Below are 17,234 nucleotides of genomic sequence, written 5' to 3'. Positions count from 1 at the left end.
GTAGGAAGACTTACTGTGCACAGCACTGCGGTAATCTCAGTCCCACTGCTTCCCAGCACCCCAAGTAGGAAGACTTGATGTGCACAGCACTGCAGGAATCTCAGTTCCCAGCACCTCAGGTAGCATTATCCCCATTTTGCAGATGTGGAAACTAAAGCAAAGAAAGCATATAATGTGATCAGCCAAGAAGCAGAGAGACTTAAACTGACACTCACAATCATTGTTTTTATCTTGTAGTAAGTTGATCTTTTTAATACTTGATTTTCTAAGTAGTAGATGATGGCAAATGGTTCTAAGGAAAGCATTGCCAAGGAGGCAGTACATTCTCAGAGCACATCAGAGTTCGGCAGCTCTCTGAGCCTCATTCATTAGTTGAGCACTTCTTAAATATGAGATACCGTGCTAGACTCTGGTTTAAAAAAAAAAAAAGAGCAAAACAAAAATTCTTGCTCTGCCTTAGAGAGCTTCTATGCAGGACTTGGAAACAGACAAATGAAAGGAATCATTACACCAGCAGTTCTCAACCTGTGGGTCATGACCCACGGGAACTGTCTCAAAGGGTTGCGGCATTAGGAAGGTTGAGAACCACAGCATTACACGGTGAGGCAAGCTGAAGGAGCAGAGAGAAGGTGAGCACATCACTGTCACAGGCTTTACAACAGGATGAGGAGGAAAAGTCTGCTGCTTTTCACTGTCGTTCTTAATCCTTCCTGCTGTGCTTTTGCTAGGCTTTTTATCATTTGTGGAAAGTGGGTAGAAACTATTAATCTGATTGTTTGAAATATTTGAAAAGTTGGCCTCAATGCCTGTAGCTCAATGGCTAGGGTGCCAGCCACATACACTGGAACTGGTGGGTTTGAACCCTGCCCGGGCCTGCTAAACAACAATGACAAATGCAGCCAAAAAATAGCCGAGTGTTGTGGCAGTCACCTGTAGTCCCAGCTACTCATGAGGCTAAGGCAAGAGAATTGCTTAAGCCCAAGAGTTCAAGGTTGCTGTAAGAAAAATAAAAATACTCGAAAAGTTGGTGACCCTCTCTCCCACCCACTCTGTGGAGTCACTGGTGGAAATGATGCCCCCTCCTTGTTGTCATTTGGCTAGGCCCTGTCCCATAGTACAAAATAAGCAGTCTACATAGGGCAGGGTGCTGTGCAGAGCTCGTACCATGCTGGGTTCAGGCCCCTGAAAACACAGGGAGTGGGCCCAAGACTCTGAGCACACGAGAGTGCCTTGCAGTGAGAATGAGGGAAGAATTGCTGTCTGCAACCACAGTGATAACAAAAGTAGGCACTCCTCAAGGCCTATCTTGCCTTCAACTTTTCTGTCAAGGATGATGTTTTTCTTAATAGAATAAGTGGGAGGTCCTCTGGGTAGAGAGAGAAGACGATGAAGGTGGATGAAGAGGGGTATAGGTCCACTGCACAGGTGAGGTCGAGGGCCCCATCTGTGGCTGAGAAGGGTGTCCTCAGAAAGACCTCACCATGGCCATCCCAGCCCTGGCATTTGAGGTTCTTTCTACCATGGGCTTGGCCAGTGGTTTTGTTATGAAGTTCAACTGGAAGCAAACCAGGATGACTGTCATGCCCCCTAACCCGGTAACCCTTACATTGAGGTGTTCTGTGTCCCTGTCACTGAGGATTCAGGCAGGAGCAGGGAGGAGTCTGGATTAGCTCTCAGCCAGGAGCCATCCAGGTCTGCAGGGACAGCTTCCTGCCTCTTCTGGCACCAGGAGCCAGCCTCAAACTGGAATGGGAGACCTTTTATCTAAAATCTGTATTTACTGTGAGTAAAGAATAGGAAAGATTATCATATTACTGATGCTGCTTTCTAAAAGGAGCCTGGTTATTTGTTTTGGGGAAGAATAAGAAAGTGACCCTTTGTCCTTTGTCAGTAACTTGGTTTGTTGGCAGAGCTGCAGGATGCTCTGGCTGGTCTTTGAGATGAAAGAATATGTAGCCTTTTCTAATTCAGTCTCCCCAGTGGGATGGCCTGAGGATTCTGTGAGCCTCATGGAAGGTGGTCCTGTGATCAGCAAGGAGAGTGCAGATGTCTGTCTGCTAAGGACTACAGTGGCAGTTGGAGTCCTAGGAAGTGGCCAGGGGTGGGACACTGGTGGGCTTGGATCTAGGCACTGGGTATCTCAGGCAGATATTCCTGAGGGCAGAAGAGAAACTCTGATAACATCCAAGCAGAGACACCCACCCCCTCATCCTTTTCAGCCACTGGTTCCTCTTTGCAGTAAGAGTAAAAGGTGCCCAGCTCACACCCATCCTCGTTCCCTCTATATATCCTCCTTGAGTCTTTGCTTTTTTCTTTCTCCCCGAGACTTCTCTGCCAGGGTTCTAGAACCCACAGTCTCCCATCTTCATAGATACCCAAGCCTTACGTTGTCTTCTCTCTTTTAGAAATCTTGATTGTTTTGTCCCTCAGTAATGTGCCATCCTCCCCTGGTGTGTAATAGATGCTACCTGTGCAGCAACTGCTCAGATGCCCTCTGTGATGGTGGCACAAAGCCGCAGGCCTCCCCTGCTCAGACGCCACCTGCCCTTGCCCCGTGCTGCTGCTGGCTGCCCTTCCTCTGCACAACTTTCTTCTGATTCCTCCCAGCCTCACCAGGATCTGGCCTTTGCCCCCTGCTGCTGTCCCTCAGAAAGCTCCTCTGTTGCTGAGGTCTTCCCTCCTGCACTAGGTAGAAGTCTCACATCTCTCTGCTTTTAGTCTCAGCTTCTTTTCCAAGGTCCAGTTCAAGGTCCTGATGTCTTGAAAGTAAACTGCCCTGCAGTGATTTTCTCTCATCTCCTGTACACACCCTGGTCTGTCCTCCAGCCCCTAGTCTCTGTTCATGGGCCATCCTCACCAGTGCTTGGACCTAGTTTCCTGGGATGGTTTTGATTCCTGCCTGCCCTTTGGTGTTCTCTGTCAATCTACCACTAAGCCCTGTTAGATGAGTGTCTGTGCCCAAGCCTACCTTGCTCAGGGCCTTCTTCCTGCATCCCAGAATTACAGTGGCTGAGTCCAGTTAGGTCCATCTGACCCAGGACTCCCCTCCACTTGGTCCATGATACATTCTTGTGATTAGTCTTCCTCAGTCTTCATTTGGTCGTGTTGCTGCCTCCCTGTGGAGCTCAGACTTCTCATTCTGGAAGCCAGGATGCTATAGTTGATGCTACAGGATGCTCAGCCTACTTTTTCCACTCAATAAACAGAAGCCCCAGGTGTTCCTTGTTTACCATAAGCATGCCCCTAGGCATAGGGTAGCTGGGAGCCAGGTTCTTCATTCTCAAAGACAGTGAGCAGCTAGAGCAGGAGTCCTCAAACTTTTTAAACAGGGGGCCAGTTCACTGTCCCTCAGACCATTGGAGGGCCAGACTATGGGCCCTGGATTAGTCGGCTGCTAAGCAGGACAGGAAGTGGTGGCAAAAACACCCTGCGGGCCAGATAAATGTCCTTGGCAGGCCGCATGTGGCCCTCAGGCCATAGTTTGAGGACACCTGTGCTAGAGAGACTATAGCAGTAGCCAGAGAAGCCCAGCTGAGGGGAGCTCAGCTGGGAGAGGTACCTGTTCAAAACCCTGGGTGACTGGGCCAGGCAGTTCACTGCATGTCTGCTGCGTGTCAGTGCCGTGTGGGACCTCACATACATTACCCAGCTTCGTCTGCCAGACAGCAGTCTCTGGTGGTACTATCACTGCTTTCAGAAGCTGAGTCTTATATTTATAATAAGAAAATATTTCTTGTTCCCATTAGTGGCCAGCTCTGTTACCCAAGTCGTACTCCTGCAGGTGGCCTATCGTACCTTGGCCTGGGATTAGTCAGCTGTCCAGGTCTACTCATAAAGGACTAGAGAAGAACAGGCAGTTTTTAAAGCACTGATTAGTTAAATTGGTCTCCTGTATTTCTGTTTTTTGTGTAACAGCTCTATTGAGATGTAATTCCCATACTGTACAATTCGCCTGTTTAAAGTATATCGTTTGGTGGGTTTTCGTGTATTCACAGAGTTTTGCAAACATCACAATCAGTTTCCCATTTTTCTCTTAATAGCAAGCTTCAGAAGTAGCCCCTAGGCTTGTCTGCTGAAGCTTTTTAAGGAGCACACTGTGTGAGTTGTGGTGTGGGGTGCAGCCTGCTCCCTTCTTGGGGACCCTGCTCAGTGCTCGCTGGTTTTGGCCACAGGCCTCTCTCCCTGGGCTGAGCCTCCCTCACCGCTGACTAAGGAAGGCCTGCCCCTTTCTGCTCTGGTCTGAGTGGGCTCTGAGTGGGCTCTCTTGCTGTCTCTGATGCAGCCCTCTCCTGTTGCCATTTTTCTCAGTACCATGTCAGGAACCATCAGTGATCACCCTTTTCTTCTATCAGTTTGCCCTTGTTTCCTTCTGACCCACTTTCCCAGAGGAATCTGGGCTCTCACCATGGGCATTTGCATGCCGGTTGCTGTGTCCCAGGTACGGAAGATTTCAGAATTGTCCTTAGTAAAGGTCTGGATAAGGAGACCTCAGCTGAGCTATCAAGGCTGCCACAGCAGCTCCCTCCAGATCCCAAGGGACTCTGAATATCACAAAGGTTACGGAGCACCTGAGGAACTCAATGTCCTATAGTGGGTTTTAAGGATTTCTGTAGCATAAGAGGACTTTGATGACTTCTTTCAGGAATTCAGAACCTTTGGGGATGGGGACAAAACCCAGTTCCCTTCCCATGTCTCCCCACTACCCCAAGAAGACATGAGCCTCTGTGACCTCTTTTGCTGCGGCCTTGCCCTGCTCAGCGTGCTCTCCAGACAGCACTGCCTGTCTGAAAGGGTCCCAGGCTCTGTCTGAGTAGGAGAGCACAGCTGACTATCTGCAGTCCTGGATTTTGAGATCTTGCCTGTTTGTTTTACCTGAACTTGGTTCTGGCAGTTTCCTCCTTATCCCCAGCCCCTCAACTTGCACAGGGACCAAAACCCTCACACATCCTGGAGGGGCCTCAAGGCCCTTTTTAGTACAGATTAAAAAGCTGGTAGTGGTCACAAAATGGCCCCTTCCAGCTCCAGTCCTGGTGTTCTTCCCTCCCAGGCACAGAGGCAAAGGTCAAGCTCCATCCTCCACTGCAGCAGGTGGGAGTTTTGAGATGGACCTATGTGTTGAGGGGCGCTCTTTATTCATGAGCCCAGTACCCCTTTTCCAGCAGGTGGCTGCTGAAAACATGCACCACTGAGACTGTAGCAACATGACTTTTGTCTCACACAGAAGGAGATGGAATTTGGAGGCTGAGAAACAATTGTCAAATTACCTGAAACACGGTTTGAGGTTAGGATCATTTTTAATCCTCATTGCTTTAGCAGTGGTACAGTACTGAAGTGGAAAATGCTCTTGAGTTTATGTTTTGAGCACAAAATATAATGATGCTTGCATCCATTTACAGGAGTGGCAAGGGGTTTACTACACCAAAAAGAAAAATGGAGACAATGTCCAACAAAATGTGAAGATAGTACCTGTCATCGGACAGGGAGGGTGAGTGGGAAGAGCAAGTTTGTCAGTCACCATGCCAGTTTGGGGTCATTGCATAATTTGCTTGGAATAGTTAAGTAAGTTAAGAACTATTTGCAGAAGTTTAAAAGTAAGGCTTTGTTATAAGGCCAGCTGTCATTACATAGCAGCTTCCAGGGTGGTGTTTCTGTGGCTGCAGCCCAGAGCTATCAGACTTGGGACAGTCTTGTTTAAGCTGCATGGATACACAAGAGGCTGAAGTATTTATATTTAAATCAGAATGCTGACTGGAGGCCAGGCACAATGTCACATGCCCATAATCCCAGCACTTTGGGCAACCAAGGTGGGAGAGTTGCTCAAGACCAGTCTGGGCAGCATAGTGAGACCCTGTCTCCACAAAAACTGAAAAGAAATTAGTTGGGCAGAAAAATTGCCTGAGGTGAGAGAAAGTGTCACTGATAAAGAGAGGTCCGGTGGTATGCCTGTAGTCATAGCTACTTGGGAAGCTAAGGCAGAGAATTGCTTGAGTGAGTTTGGGGAGGGAAACTGACTCATAGACTCCCTATATTAAAAAGATTACTCTCTAATTCGGTAGGCTACATGTTATTTCTGCAAAGGCCTATAAATTAGATAAAAAAAATTTTTAACATTAACAGTTATGGAAATTCTTACATAAACAGATATAACTATGTGAGGTCGGACAATTAAGTTTGTGAACTTGCCACCATGCACTTTTGTTGGCAGCACTGTACAAACAACTCAAGAAGGTTTCATAACCTTAGTATATCAGTGTCTCACAGCTGTGTTCGTTGTCAACATGTGGTAGCGTCTTATGGCGTAGCATTCGTATTTTTGTGTGTAGTCATGAGAATGTTGGGGCTTGATTAGAGCAATGAACAAACATTAAATTTTTTGTTAAACTTGGCAAGAGTGGAAATGAAATCAGGGACATGTAGTCCAAATTTATGGTGATAATGCCATGAAGTATACGAATGGACTAAACATTTTCCTGAGGGAAGAGAAAGTGTCACTGCTGAAGAGAGGTCAAGGTGACCAGTAACAAGCAGAACTGATGAAAACATTGCAAAAATTTGTTGAATTATGTGCCAAAAGCATTGGCTGACTGTGAGAAGCATAGCAGAACAAGTAAACATGAATAGAGAAACAGGAAAATCGTACTTGAAATTCTTGGCATGAGAAAGATGTGGCTCTTGTATCATGACAATGCATCAGCTCACATTGCTCCCTCTGTTGAGGGAGTTTTTAGCCTATAAACAAGTAACTGTATTGGAACACCCTCCCTACTCATCTGATTTAGCCCCAATTACTTTTTTCTTTACTGAAGATAAGGAAATACTGAAAGAAAAACATTTTTATGACATTCAGGATATCTATTAAAGGTAATACAACGATAGCTTTGATGGCCATTCCAGAAAAAGACTTCCAAAATTTCTTTGCAAAGTGAAAAGGCTCTGGCATTGGTGCATAGCTTCCCAAGGGGAGTTCTTTGAAGGTGACCATAGTAACATTCGGCCATGAGGAATATAACATTTTTTCTAAGGTGAGTTCACAAACCTGATCATCAGATCTTATAGACTAGAAATCAGCATATTGGGAAACTAAGAATTACAGTTTGTCTAAGGAGACCTCTATTAAATAATACAGAAAGTAGAAAATTATGAATTTTAATTGTAAAACATCCAACAGGAAAATTTGCAGCCTTTAGAAATGAGGATCATAAAAAATTGAGTTATAAGGAGAATGCTTATGATGTAATACTAAACACAAAAACGAGCTATTTGAAGTCATAGGTTGATGAATGATCTCAATCAAGGAAAGAAAAGAAGGGAAAATCACAGGAGGGCGTGTGCAGGGCATGCACAGTAACTGCTGCTGCCTCTCCAGCCCGGCCCCAATCAGGCTTCCAAGGCCTGGTAGGCTGCCACTTTATTTTGTCCTAACTGCAGCCTCTGAGGGTGGTGCTGTGGCCAGCTTCATTTTACAGATGAGGAAACTGAGGCTTTGGTCAGGTTTTTGGCCCAGCATCTGGCTGCAGGCGTGTGGCAGAGCCAGCAGCAGCCTCAGCCCTGACTGCACAGTTCACCTGCTCTGTGACCAGGCTTCGCTGCAGGTGGCAATCACCTCTGGAAGCCACACCTGTTTAGGCTCTCTGTTCTGATTATTTGCCCTTTTATGTCCTTTCCAATTTTTTGTAATATGTATATTAGTACACGTATATTTGATTATCAAAGGGATGAACTGAAGCAACAATCCATCCAGGAAAAGAGGCAGCAGCTTCTGAGCTGAGCCCAGGTGCTCTGCTGCAGGCTGTATCTAACCTGGCTCTGGGTGAGTCTTGACTCCCAGTGTGGCCAATGGCTGTCTCCATGAGTGGCCACAAGCACATGTTTGTGGGAACCTTGAAGAAGGGCATCAATGTAAAAGGTTGTGAAAATAAAAATGTATTAAGGAGCTAAAGGTTCTTGGTTAGTTAACACATAGTACTTCTTTTAAAAAATAACATATATTTTATCATCTTGTCTGTTGTGATGACTTAGGAAGAGTTTTGTTGTTTTTACTGAAGTCACTTTTCTCCAGAGATGCCAGAGGATATTTGTAAATTTTTATTTATTGGTTGCTTTGGTCACCAAAAGTTAGAAAAGCTCTCCTCAAAGCATTGTATACGTTGTGAAAGGGAGGTGCCCTTTTCATAATGCAAAATTGATGACTGCATATCAAATTGAAGTCAGGAGAGGAAATAATACGTTGTTGTCTACTTGCAGAAAAATTAGACACTACGTGTCCATTATCAGAGTGTGCGATGGCAGCAGTAAGGTAAGTAGGGAGAGCCCTGGGCCCTGGCTCACCCCAGCAAGATTGCCAAGCAGTTGGAACTAATGGCTTTTAAAATTTATTTTAGGCTGAGAAAATACCTGAATGTGTTCAGCCTGACACTAATACAGGTATGGTACCCCATATTTATTCTTAGGGTTCGAGTTCTTTTTTTTTTTTTTTTTGAGACAGGAGCCTCAAGCTGTCCCCCTAGGTAGAGTACCATGGCATCTCAGCTCACAGCAACCTCCAACTCCAGGGCTCAAGCGAGTCTCCTGCCTCAGCCTCCCAAGTAGCTGGGACCAGAGGCACCCGCCACAACGCCCGGCCATTTTTTTCGTTGCAGCCATCATTGTTGTTTGGCGGCCCGGGCTGGGGATTCGAACCCGCCACCTTGTGTGTACATGGCTGGCGCCTTAGCCGCTTGAGCCACAGGCGCCGAGCCTAGGGTTCAAGTTCTTAGAGGAAAAATATAAAAACAGATTCTCATTCTGACTCGTCTCCTGGCACAGTGGCAGGAACATATTTTTGTAGCTTGTGGCAACATTTCTCTCTCTGACTCCCCAGCTTGGTCTGGAGTTGAAGGACCTGAGCACTTGTGGGCATTCTGACAGGCTGTGCAGGGCAACATGTTGAGTGGAGTGTGGGGAGTGTCACTGAAGCCAAGAGCTGGAAATAGGTAGGAACTTTGGCTTCTGCGTCCAGGAGCTCATTTGTGACTTGTAGATTGTAGAAGTTTTCGTATCAGGAGAATGGTGAGGGCGGAAGCAAATTGAAGGGGATTGAGGAGGCAGGTGCAGCAGCCTGCTCTACAGGTTCACAGGGTATCATTACTGGTTTTTGTTTAAAAATATTTTTAAGACTAGCCCTATCAAGGTCACTCATGGCTATTGTTTACCTTCCTTTATATTACAGAGGAAGAAACTTAAGACTCGAAACAGCTCAGTGACAGCCCAGAGTTGGGCAGCCAGGACATGGCAGAGCGGGGACTGGGAGGGGAGTCAGTGACATAGTCATCGTAAATGTTGGGCAAGGGAGGGATCTCCCAAACTGTATCTGTGCCAGACACTTAGACATTTTACAGGATCAGCAGTCTTACCCATTTCTTACCCATGAGCCAGTTGCTGGCCTAGTCTTCCCCACTCTTAGCAGCTATGTCCAAAGGTCTCAGCCAGCTGTCCTGCCTTGGGAGGCCAGGCAGGACTGCTTAGGCCATGGACCAGCCAAAGTCTTTGGTTACACATAGCAGAAATCACTTCTTCAGTTTATAACTAGTTTTGGTAGCCGGGCATTGTGGTGGGCCCCTGTAGTCCCAGCTACTTGGGAGGCTGAGGCAGGAGAATCGCCTAAGCCCAGGAGTTGGAGGTTGCTGTGAGCTGTGACTCCACAGCACTCTACCAAGGGCAATAAAGTAAGACTCTGTCTCTTAAAAAAAACAAAACTAGTTTTGGAAAGGGGGATGGGAGAAGCGGAAAGCTGAGCAGCTGCCCCACTGCCCTGGGCCATTCAGCAGTGTGGGTGGGGCCCCTGCTTCCACAACTTGACGTTGGGTTCCACTGGCCCTGCAGAGGCCCAGCTATGGACATGCCCCCCTCTCCATGTCCCACTCCCTTGCCTCACTGATCCAGTGTAGATTTTTGGGAGAAACTACTTATTGGTCTTGTGGGGCCTGGGTCACCTGCTGCTCCTTCTCTAACTGGGGTATGGAATAGGAGAGTCCCCAGCCTAGAAGGGAGGCCGTGGAACTCCTCTGACTTGGGAAAGAAGGTTCAGAGTCTGGGCACAAGAGAAGTAATAAAGTCCCAGCCCACGCTCCTTTTCCCCTGGCCCTGTGTTATTTTCACCTGAACTGTCTCATTGAAGATACCAGATGGTTATAATAACCGCTATCCAGTGCTCAAACTTTTACTTGCTTTTGGCCAGATCCTGAGCCTGGCTGTGGGCTCACAGAAGTGAATGTGGATGTCAGGGTCTGAGGGCAGGTGAAGGTAATTTGAGTACTCCACAGTGCACAGTGCTATATGGGAAAGCTTGGGGATGCTTCCAGGTGGTAGTGATGATAATGATATCTAGAAGAGAAATCAGGTCAGCCAGAGGTCCAGGTATGAGAAACAGCATGCAGAGAGGCATGGGGCGGGCAGGGCCAGGAGGCAGGCCAGTTGGATGCATCTTGCAAGCAGAACAAAGCCACAAGAATCTTATACATAGGTAAGGGAAAGGGGTCAGGTCTTAGCAAGGTGTCTAGGATGGTGATGATGTGGAGAGTAGAGACTGAGGGCTGAGAGGCTAGACTTGGGGCTGCTTGGCTGTAGTCAGGAAGGCGTGGGAGCCAGCTTACTGTGTATAACAAACACAGACTTGAGGGCTGACACCAAGATGTCTAGCTAGGCCACTAGGTAACACTAATTAAAATAACGAGTGCCGAGAAGATAGTAAGAAAGAGCAGGTTCATACAGGGAGAGGACAGCAAATTTAGATTTGAGCTTATTATATCTCTGGTGCCTGGAACATTCCAGTAGAGGTGTCTGGTGACATTTGGAGGTTAGCCTTGGACCAGCTCTCTGGGAGAGGGGAAGTGAGGTGAGATGAGCAGTGAGAATGGGTCCTAGCAACAATAGACAGTCAAGGGATGGGCTGGGGAGCCCTGAGAAGCCAGAGGAGGAACTCATGCTTCAGCCAAAACTCAGTGCTCGCACTCCACACGCCAGGAATGACATGTCTCTGCTCACAAGAAACCTGTGTTCCAGCAAGGTGGCGTGGTAGACAGCATGGAAATAAATACATAGCATATCAGAAGGTGCTGAGGGCTGTGGAGAATAAAGCAGGGGACAGGGGTGCAGAGGATGTGAGGAGGTACTCAACAGGCTTGGCAGTAGCATGACAAGTTCCAGTTCAGCTGGTACAGAGCAGGGCCCAGCCCCACCAACCACTGGAAAGACTTGGAGGTTCCGTCTGGTTCTGGAGAAATCAAGCTCCTTTGGAGTGGGGTAGTAACCACATCTGCTACTGCAGAGAGGCCCAGGAATGTGGGAGCTTCTGGGAGATTGTGACTCGGCACTTTGGAGGTGGCTCTGGTGCAGAGCAGGGCTGCTCATATGTACCCAAGGAAGTGCTCCGACAGTCTACCATGGTCCGTGCAGGATGACTTTTGGGCAAATCATCTGAGACACTGAGGCCTCAACTTGAGTTCATCCTTCCATGCCACAGGGTCAGTGAAATGGAAGGAGGCAGCTGCATGTGTGGGTGCTGACTGGTCAGCTCTCTGCTGCCCCCACTGCTTCTCCAAGGTCTCCTCGACACACCCAGCAGGTCAAGGAGATGTAGCTGATTTTTCTCCACTGATAAGGGAAGAGTTTAAAGGTCCCATTTAACAGAAGAGGAAACCAAACGCAGAGACACGTGGCTGCAGACAACGCTGAGCCCTGCCTTGTCCAGGCGGCCAGCCTGGCCAGAGTTTGGTGTGTGTTGAGCGCTCACTGAGCCTCTGCTACTTTACAGTGCCTTGGTGTCCCCCTGGGAAGAGATGCTGTTAAAATTGCTGAAGAATCGGCTCAGCGCCTGTGGCTCAAGTGGCTAAGGCGCCAGCCACGTACACCTAAGGTGGCAGGTTCAAATCCAGCCCGGGCCCACCAAACAACAATGACGGCTGCAACCAAAAAATAGCCGGCATTGTGGCGGGCGCCTATGGTCCCAGCTACTTGGGAGGCTGAGGCAGGAGACTCGCTTGAGCCCAGAAGTTGGAGGTTGCTGTGAGCTTTGATGTCACGGCACTCTACCCAGGGTGACAGCTTGAGGCTCTGTCTCAAAAAAAAAAAAAATTGCCGAAGAATCATCTACGTAAAGTGCTGCAGAGACTCGGGGGGGAGTAGAGAGCTGAACAGGACTGTTGGGGTGGGAAGATCTTGTGTTACATAAAGTAGCTTGAAAGTGTTTAAGAAGAAATGACACCTGTGGAGGCTCCATCCATCTGCTGCCTCTGGCTTCTCTCTCCTCTCCAGCCGTGCTGCCCCTCTGCGCCAGCAGTTCCCTCCCTCCTCCTCCAGGCTGCAGAATCTGCCACTTTCTGAAGCCCTCCTGCTTCAGACTGATCATTGTCACTCTCAGTTTAGCCTCTTTTGTTTCATGCTAGACCACCTCCCTGTGAAGACGAGGACCATAACTGATTCATCTTCACAGCCCTGTGCCTAGCATAGGCCCTGAGACATGACAGGCACCTGCTGAATGTTGAGTGGGAAAGAAGGAAGGCATAGACTGTCAGTTCACAGCTCAGTCCTTTCAGGCAGCCAAGTAGCTGTCAGTTGTCACATGGCTCAGAGAAAGGAGGGTCACTGAGGACTGCTTGTATCTGAGAAGAGGCACACTGTGAAGGAAGATGCAGAGTCATATTGCAGATGGAAGCAGCTCCGAGATGGGACAGAGCAGCCATGCCACATATCACACATGGGGTGATACAGTGAGGGCGAGAGGCGGGCTGGTGCGTCAACTAGTATCTGTCCTTGATTGTGGGAATCTCTTTATCCCTGAGTTGCTGGAGGATTTTGAGCAGGGGATCCACAGAATGTGAGGACTTCCCTTTATACGTAATAGCACTTGGTTTATACCTAGGGATGTGGAGGGGTTTGGGGAAGCAGAGATAAAGATGTTTACTGTGCACCTGTTACGTGCACAGTGCTCATCACTAAAGAGAAAGGAGAGTATCCTGCCCTCAAGTCACAGTTGGGAAGGAAGATAAGAAAGTAAAGAGCACTGTAGGAGTGGTGTGGGAGGCTTTTGGGGAAGGTTTACCAAAGGCAGAGATGCTTGAACTGTGTCTTAACTGCACCTTCAGAGAAGAGCAGACTTCACCAGGGGAAGATGCTAGTGCAGGGGAGTCAAACAGTCCCAGGCGAGCAGTTTGGATCAGGGCACTGGCAGGGGTGTTCAGCCCTGGGTCACATTGGAAGAAGAGTTGTTTTGGAGCCACACATTATATAACAAACACTAACAAAAGGTGATGAGCAAAAAAAAAGGTCCTTACAAACTTTTGCAGTATCTGACACCACATATCAGCAAAATAGGCCTCACACACACCGCCTGCAGGCTGCAGGTGGGACACCCCTGGGGTTTGGGAGGCAAACTGACACATAAATAGTTCATGGTGGTTGGAGATGGGGAGTCCAGATCTCAGAGGAGAGGAGTCTGATGTGACACTGAGGAGCCCTGGATGTGTTGTAAGTGGAAAAGTGATCTGGTCAGATTTTTGTCATAGAAGTATCCCTTGGCTGCCTGTGGAGAATGGGTGGAAGGGGGCGAGGTTGGAGGCTGTGGACCAACATAGAGGCTGTTGTTATGACCCAGAGAGGATGCGAGTATCTGAACTCAGATGGGCAGAGCAGGGGATAGGCCACAGACTACAGAGGGATTTAGGAGGAAGAATCCGCGGATTTGGCTGACCAGTTGAGGGAACGGAGGTGGGAGAAGTCACAGATGACTTGTCTCTAGTTTAAGCAAAAAGGCAGATGCTATTCAGTGGAATGGTTTAAAGAGCAGATTTGAAAAAGATAAGGTGTTCATTTTGGATAGTGAGTTCCTTGTCAGTGCCTGGGGAATGTCAAATGGAGGTCCAAGTGGCCAATGAAGGTGTGAGCTCAGGAGACAGGCCTGAGGTAAGACTTAGGCAGTGTGGGAATTAGTGACAGTTGTAAGGAATGAAATCTCCCAAGGAGGATGTGTTAACTGGGAGGATGTAACTTTTGGAAACAGCAGGGGAACTGAGAAAGAGGAAAGGGACAGGAGTGTCCAAGGAGAGGGATCAGGTGTCTATAGAAGCACAGCCAAGTCACATCAAGTAAGGGCTGAATTGTGGCCTTTGGAGCTACCAACAGGGATGTTGTTGGTCTTTGACAAGCTTACTCAGAGGACGGGGTCTAGTCTGTGCTGAGTGGAGAGGCCTCTTGCTGGTGCTGAGGGAGGACTAAGGGCCTGCATTCAGGTCCCGTCTGTGAGCAGGGAGAGAAGGGGTTCCAGGTAGCGAAGCCCAAATCCCCCACCATGCCCACCTGCAGAGTAGCTCCCACTTTCCTATTTTGTGAAGAGGGGAGTGGGGATGCTCAGGGCAGCCTGGGAAGTCCCCAGCAGCACATCACTGAGGGCTGTGTGGGAAGGAGCCTGCCTTTCAGGGCATGGCATGGGTCAGGGGAGTGGAGGCCAAGGGACAGGGGAGCCCTTCACAGAAAATGGAGGGTCGGAAAGGGGAGCGATGAACTGTCATTTGAAATACGCCCAGTGTCTCTGTCCTGTCCTAGGAAAGAGAATAATGCTCTCCCTAGGATAGTTTAGAGGAAATAAATAAAAGCTTTTTTGCCTTGGGGCAAGGGTAGACAGGGATCAAAATTTTCCCATGAAATTATATATTTATATATAATTATAGAAATATAATAGAAATTCTCCTGAGGTTATTTCTGCCAGGTGTTTATGTCATGGGCTCTGTAATTATGTAATCTGGGAACTGTAAAGGTCTTGCTTATGAATGTTCCCAGTGGGACATCTTGAGAAAGTGAAACTCCATACGACTGAGTTATGCATCTCTGTGTTCTCTGTTGATTTGTGTGGCATCTTAAGTTGTGTTCTGATTCTTAAAGTTGAGGGCTTTAAAATTTAGATTAGTGGCCTTTTTTAATATGTTGTTAAAATTTCTTTGAAGATGTGATTTATAATTTAATTACTCCCACAGATAATCAGACAGGCAAACATAAAGACAGGAGGAAAGGCTCCCTGGATGTCAGACCTATGGCCCCTCGATCAAGTGACGGTGAGTGACAAAGATGAGAGAAATGTGAGTGGGTCGGTGTCAAGCCCCTGGAGCTTGACCCACCCTTGTCATGTCCAGGTCAGTGTCCACCTCCCACTTCTGAAGGGGGAGAGGATCCTCTAAGAACCTCTGTCCCATTTTTTCCTCTCCCTCAACGCCAGCCATTGGGTTCCATTTGCCTTTAGTGGAACAGAGAATAAAGAAAAAGAAAAGATGCATGTACTGTATATTCTTTAGTTGACTTCCTAATAAACTGTAACAGCAGATGATATCAATTAATTTGCCATAATTGTATGAGTAATGCATTTTGTAATTCTTTTTGTTAAATATGTTATAGTGGATAGTTATAGTTATAATATAGTTATAGTTATAATATAGTTATAGTTATAATATAGTTATATATTTGGGGGGTATAAGATAGTTATAGTTATATATATAAGATAGTTATAGTTATAATATAGTTATATATTTGGGGGGTATTGGGGGGTACATGTGATATTTTGATACACATATGCAGTGTGTGCTAGTCAAATCGGGTAACTGGGAAATGCAAACATTTATCTTTGTGTTGAGACCATTCCAATTCTTCTCTTTTAGCTATTGGAAATTGACAGTAATTATTATTAACCCTAATTTTTCTACTGTACACTAGGACTTACTCCTTCTATGTAATTGTATTTTGTTACTAACAGTAACCAGCTTTTCTTCCTCCCTGTCTCCACCCTGTCCTTCCCAGTCACTGGTTAACTGCCATTACTCTCTACCTCCAGGAAATCTACTTTTTTTATATTCTCACAAATGAGAACATAGAATATTTGCCTGGATTATTTCACTTAACATAATGACCTCCAATTCCATTCATGTTGCTGTAGATGATCGGACTATTTTGTTTTATTTTATGTTTGAATAACATCCCACTGTGCACAAGCATCACGTTTTCTTTCCACACTCACCACTCAGGCTGGTTCCATGCCTTGCTGCTGTGAACTGGGCTGCAGGAAGCATGGGAGTGAGTGCAGATGTGTCTTCCGCACACTGATTTCCTTTCTTTTGGACACACACCCAGCCGTGGGATTGCTGGGTCATGTGGTGGTCCTATCTTTAGTTTTTAAAGAAACTTCATACTATTCTCTATAGTGTCTGCAGTGCTCACATTGCCTTTCCGCATGTCCTTGCCTGCATTTTAAATTTTTTATCTTTTTGATAAAAACAGTTCTTAAAGATATATTCTATTGTGGTTTGCAGTTTGTCATGGAAGCTTATCTTTTAGGGAGGAGTGAGCACAATTTTGGAATGGTGAAAGATTCTTATAAGTTCTAATTGAAATAAAAGTTTTTAAAGATCACATAGATGCGTGGCCTGAATGACCTAATTTTTAAGAACATACTCAAAAACGTTAGTGGAGTGTGATATGCTCATACTCTGGTGCATGTAGAGAATATGGAGGCAAATATCACCGCTGCCTAAGTACACTCTTTGGCCCAAAGATGATTAGGGAAGGATATGGAGATGGCTGTTGGTGGTTCAAAAGCCATGCCTTCCCAAGGCAGCATCACCTACAATATATGGTGGAGATCAAATGCCTGCCCTCACATTCCTCATGGGTTTACTGTGAGGGTCAGTTAAAATGCTATGTGCACTTTGCACCAAAAGGTGGTGCAGCCTGCACCCTGCTGCAGGGGCAGGCTCAGGGTGGTGTCGAGAGGACGCAGTGTGGCGGCACTGGAGGAATGTGGCTCCCCACCCAAAATTCACACAAAAAATCCACACCTACAGATACACTGCTTACCACGCAGACACAGCCACTGATTTTTAGCCCCATAAATTAATTTGGCTGCTTCTCATGATTCATAGAATTGGGATCAGACAATGTGTATTCTGGATCCAGCTTTTTTCAGGCAGTGCTTCTGAGATTCCTTCCTGTCAGGTGTGTGAGTAGCTCACTCCTTCTCACCACTCAGTACCATGCCCCATATGAACGTCCCCCAGTATGTTTGTCCATCTTCTTTGTTTGTTTGTTTTGAGACAACTGTCTTAAGCTGTTGCCCTGGGTAGAGTGCTGTGGTGTCATAGCTCAGAGCAACCTCCAACTCTTGGGCTCACGTGATCCTCTTGTCTCAGTTTTTCTATTTTTAGTAGAGACAGGGTCTC

General features: G+C 47.0%; 1 protein-coding gene across 1 annotated transcript in view; it reads left to right on the top strand.

Moving 5' to 3' along the window:
• Positions 1 to 17,234, top strand: part of PDE8A (phosphodiesterase 8A) — a 169,205-nt gene that overhangs the window by 112,664 nt on the left and 39,307 nt on the right. Inside the window, exons 9-12 of the mRNA XM_012801922.2 lie at positions 5,397 to 5,485; positions 8,245 to 8,296; positions 8,382 to 8,424; positions 15,006 to 15,083. Coding sequence (XP_012657376.2) covers positions 5,397 to 5,485; positions 8,245 to 8,296; positions 8,382 to 8,424; positions 15,006 to 15,083 — 262 coding nt within the window. The remainder of the gene's footprint in view (positions 1 to 5,396; positions 5,486 to 8,244; positions 8,297 to 8,381; positions 8,425 to 15,005; positions 15,084 to 17,234) is intronic.

This window comes from Otolemur garnettii, unplaced genomic scaffold, assembly GCF_000181295.1.
Source record: "Otolemur garnettii isolate 467f Iridium unplaced genomic scaffold, OtoGar3 scaffold00011, whole genome shotgun sequence".
Taxonomy (NCBI): Eukaryota; Metazoa; Chordata; class Mammalia; order Primates; family Galagidae; genus Otolemur; species Otolemur garnettii.
The sequence above is the reverse complement of the archived record's forward strand: the minus strand, read 5'-3'. Positions and strand labels throughout refer to the sequence as shown.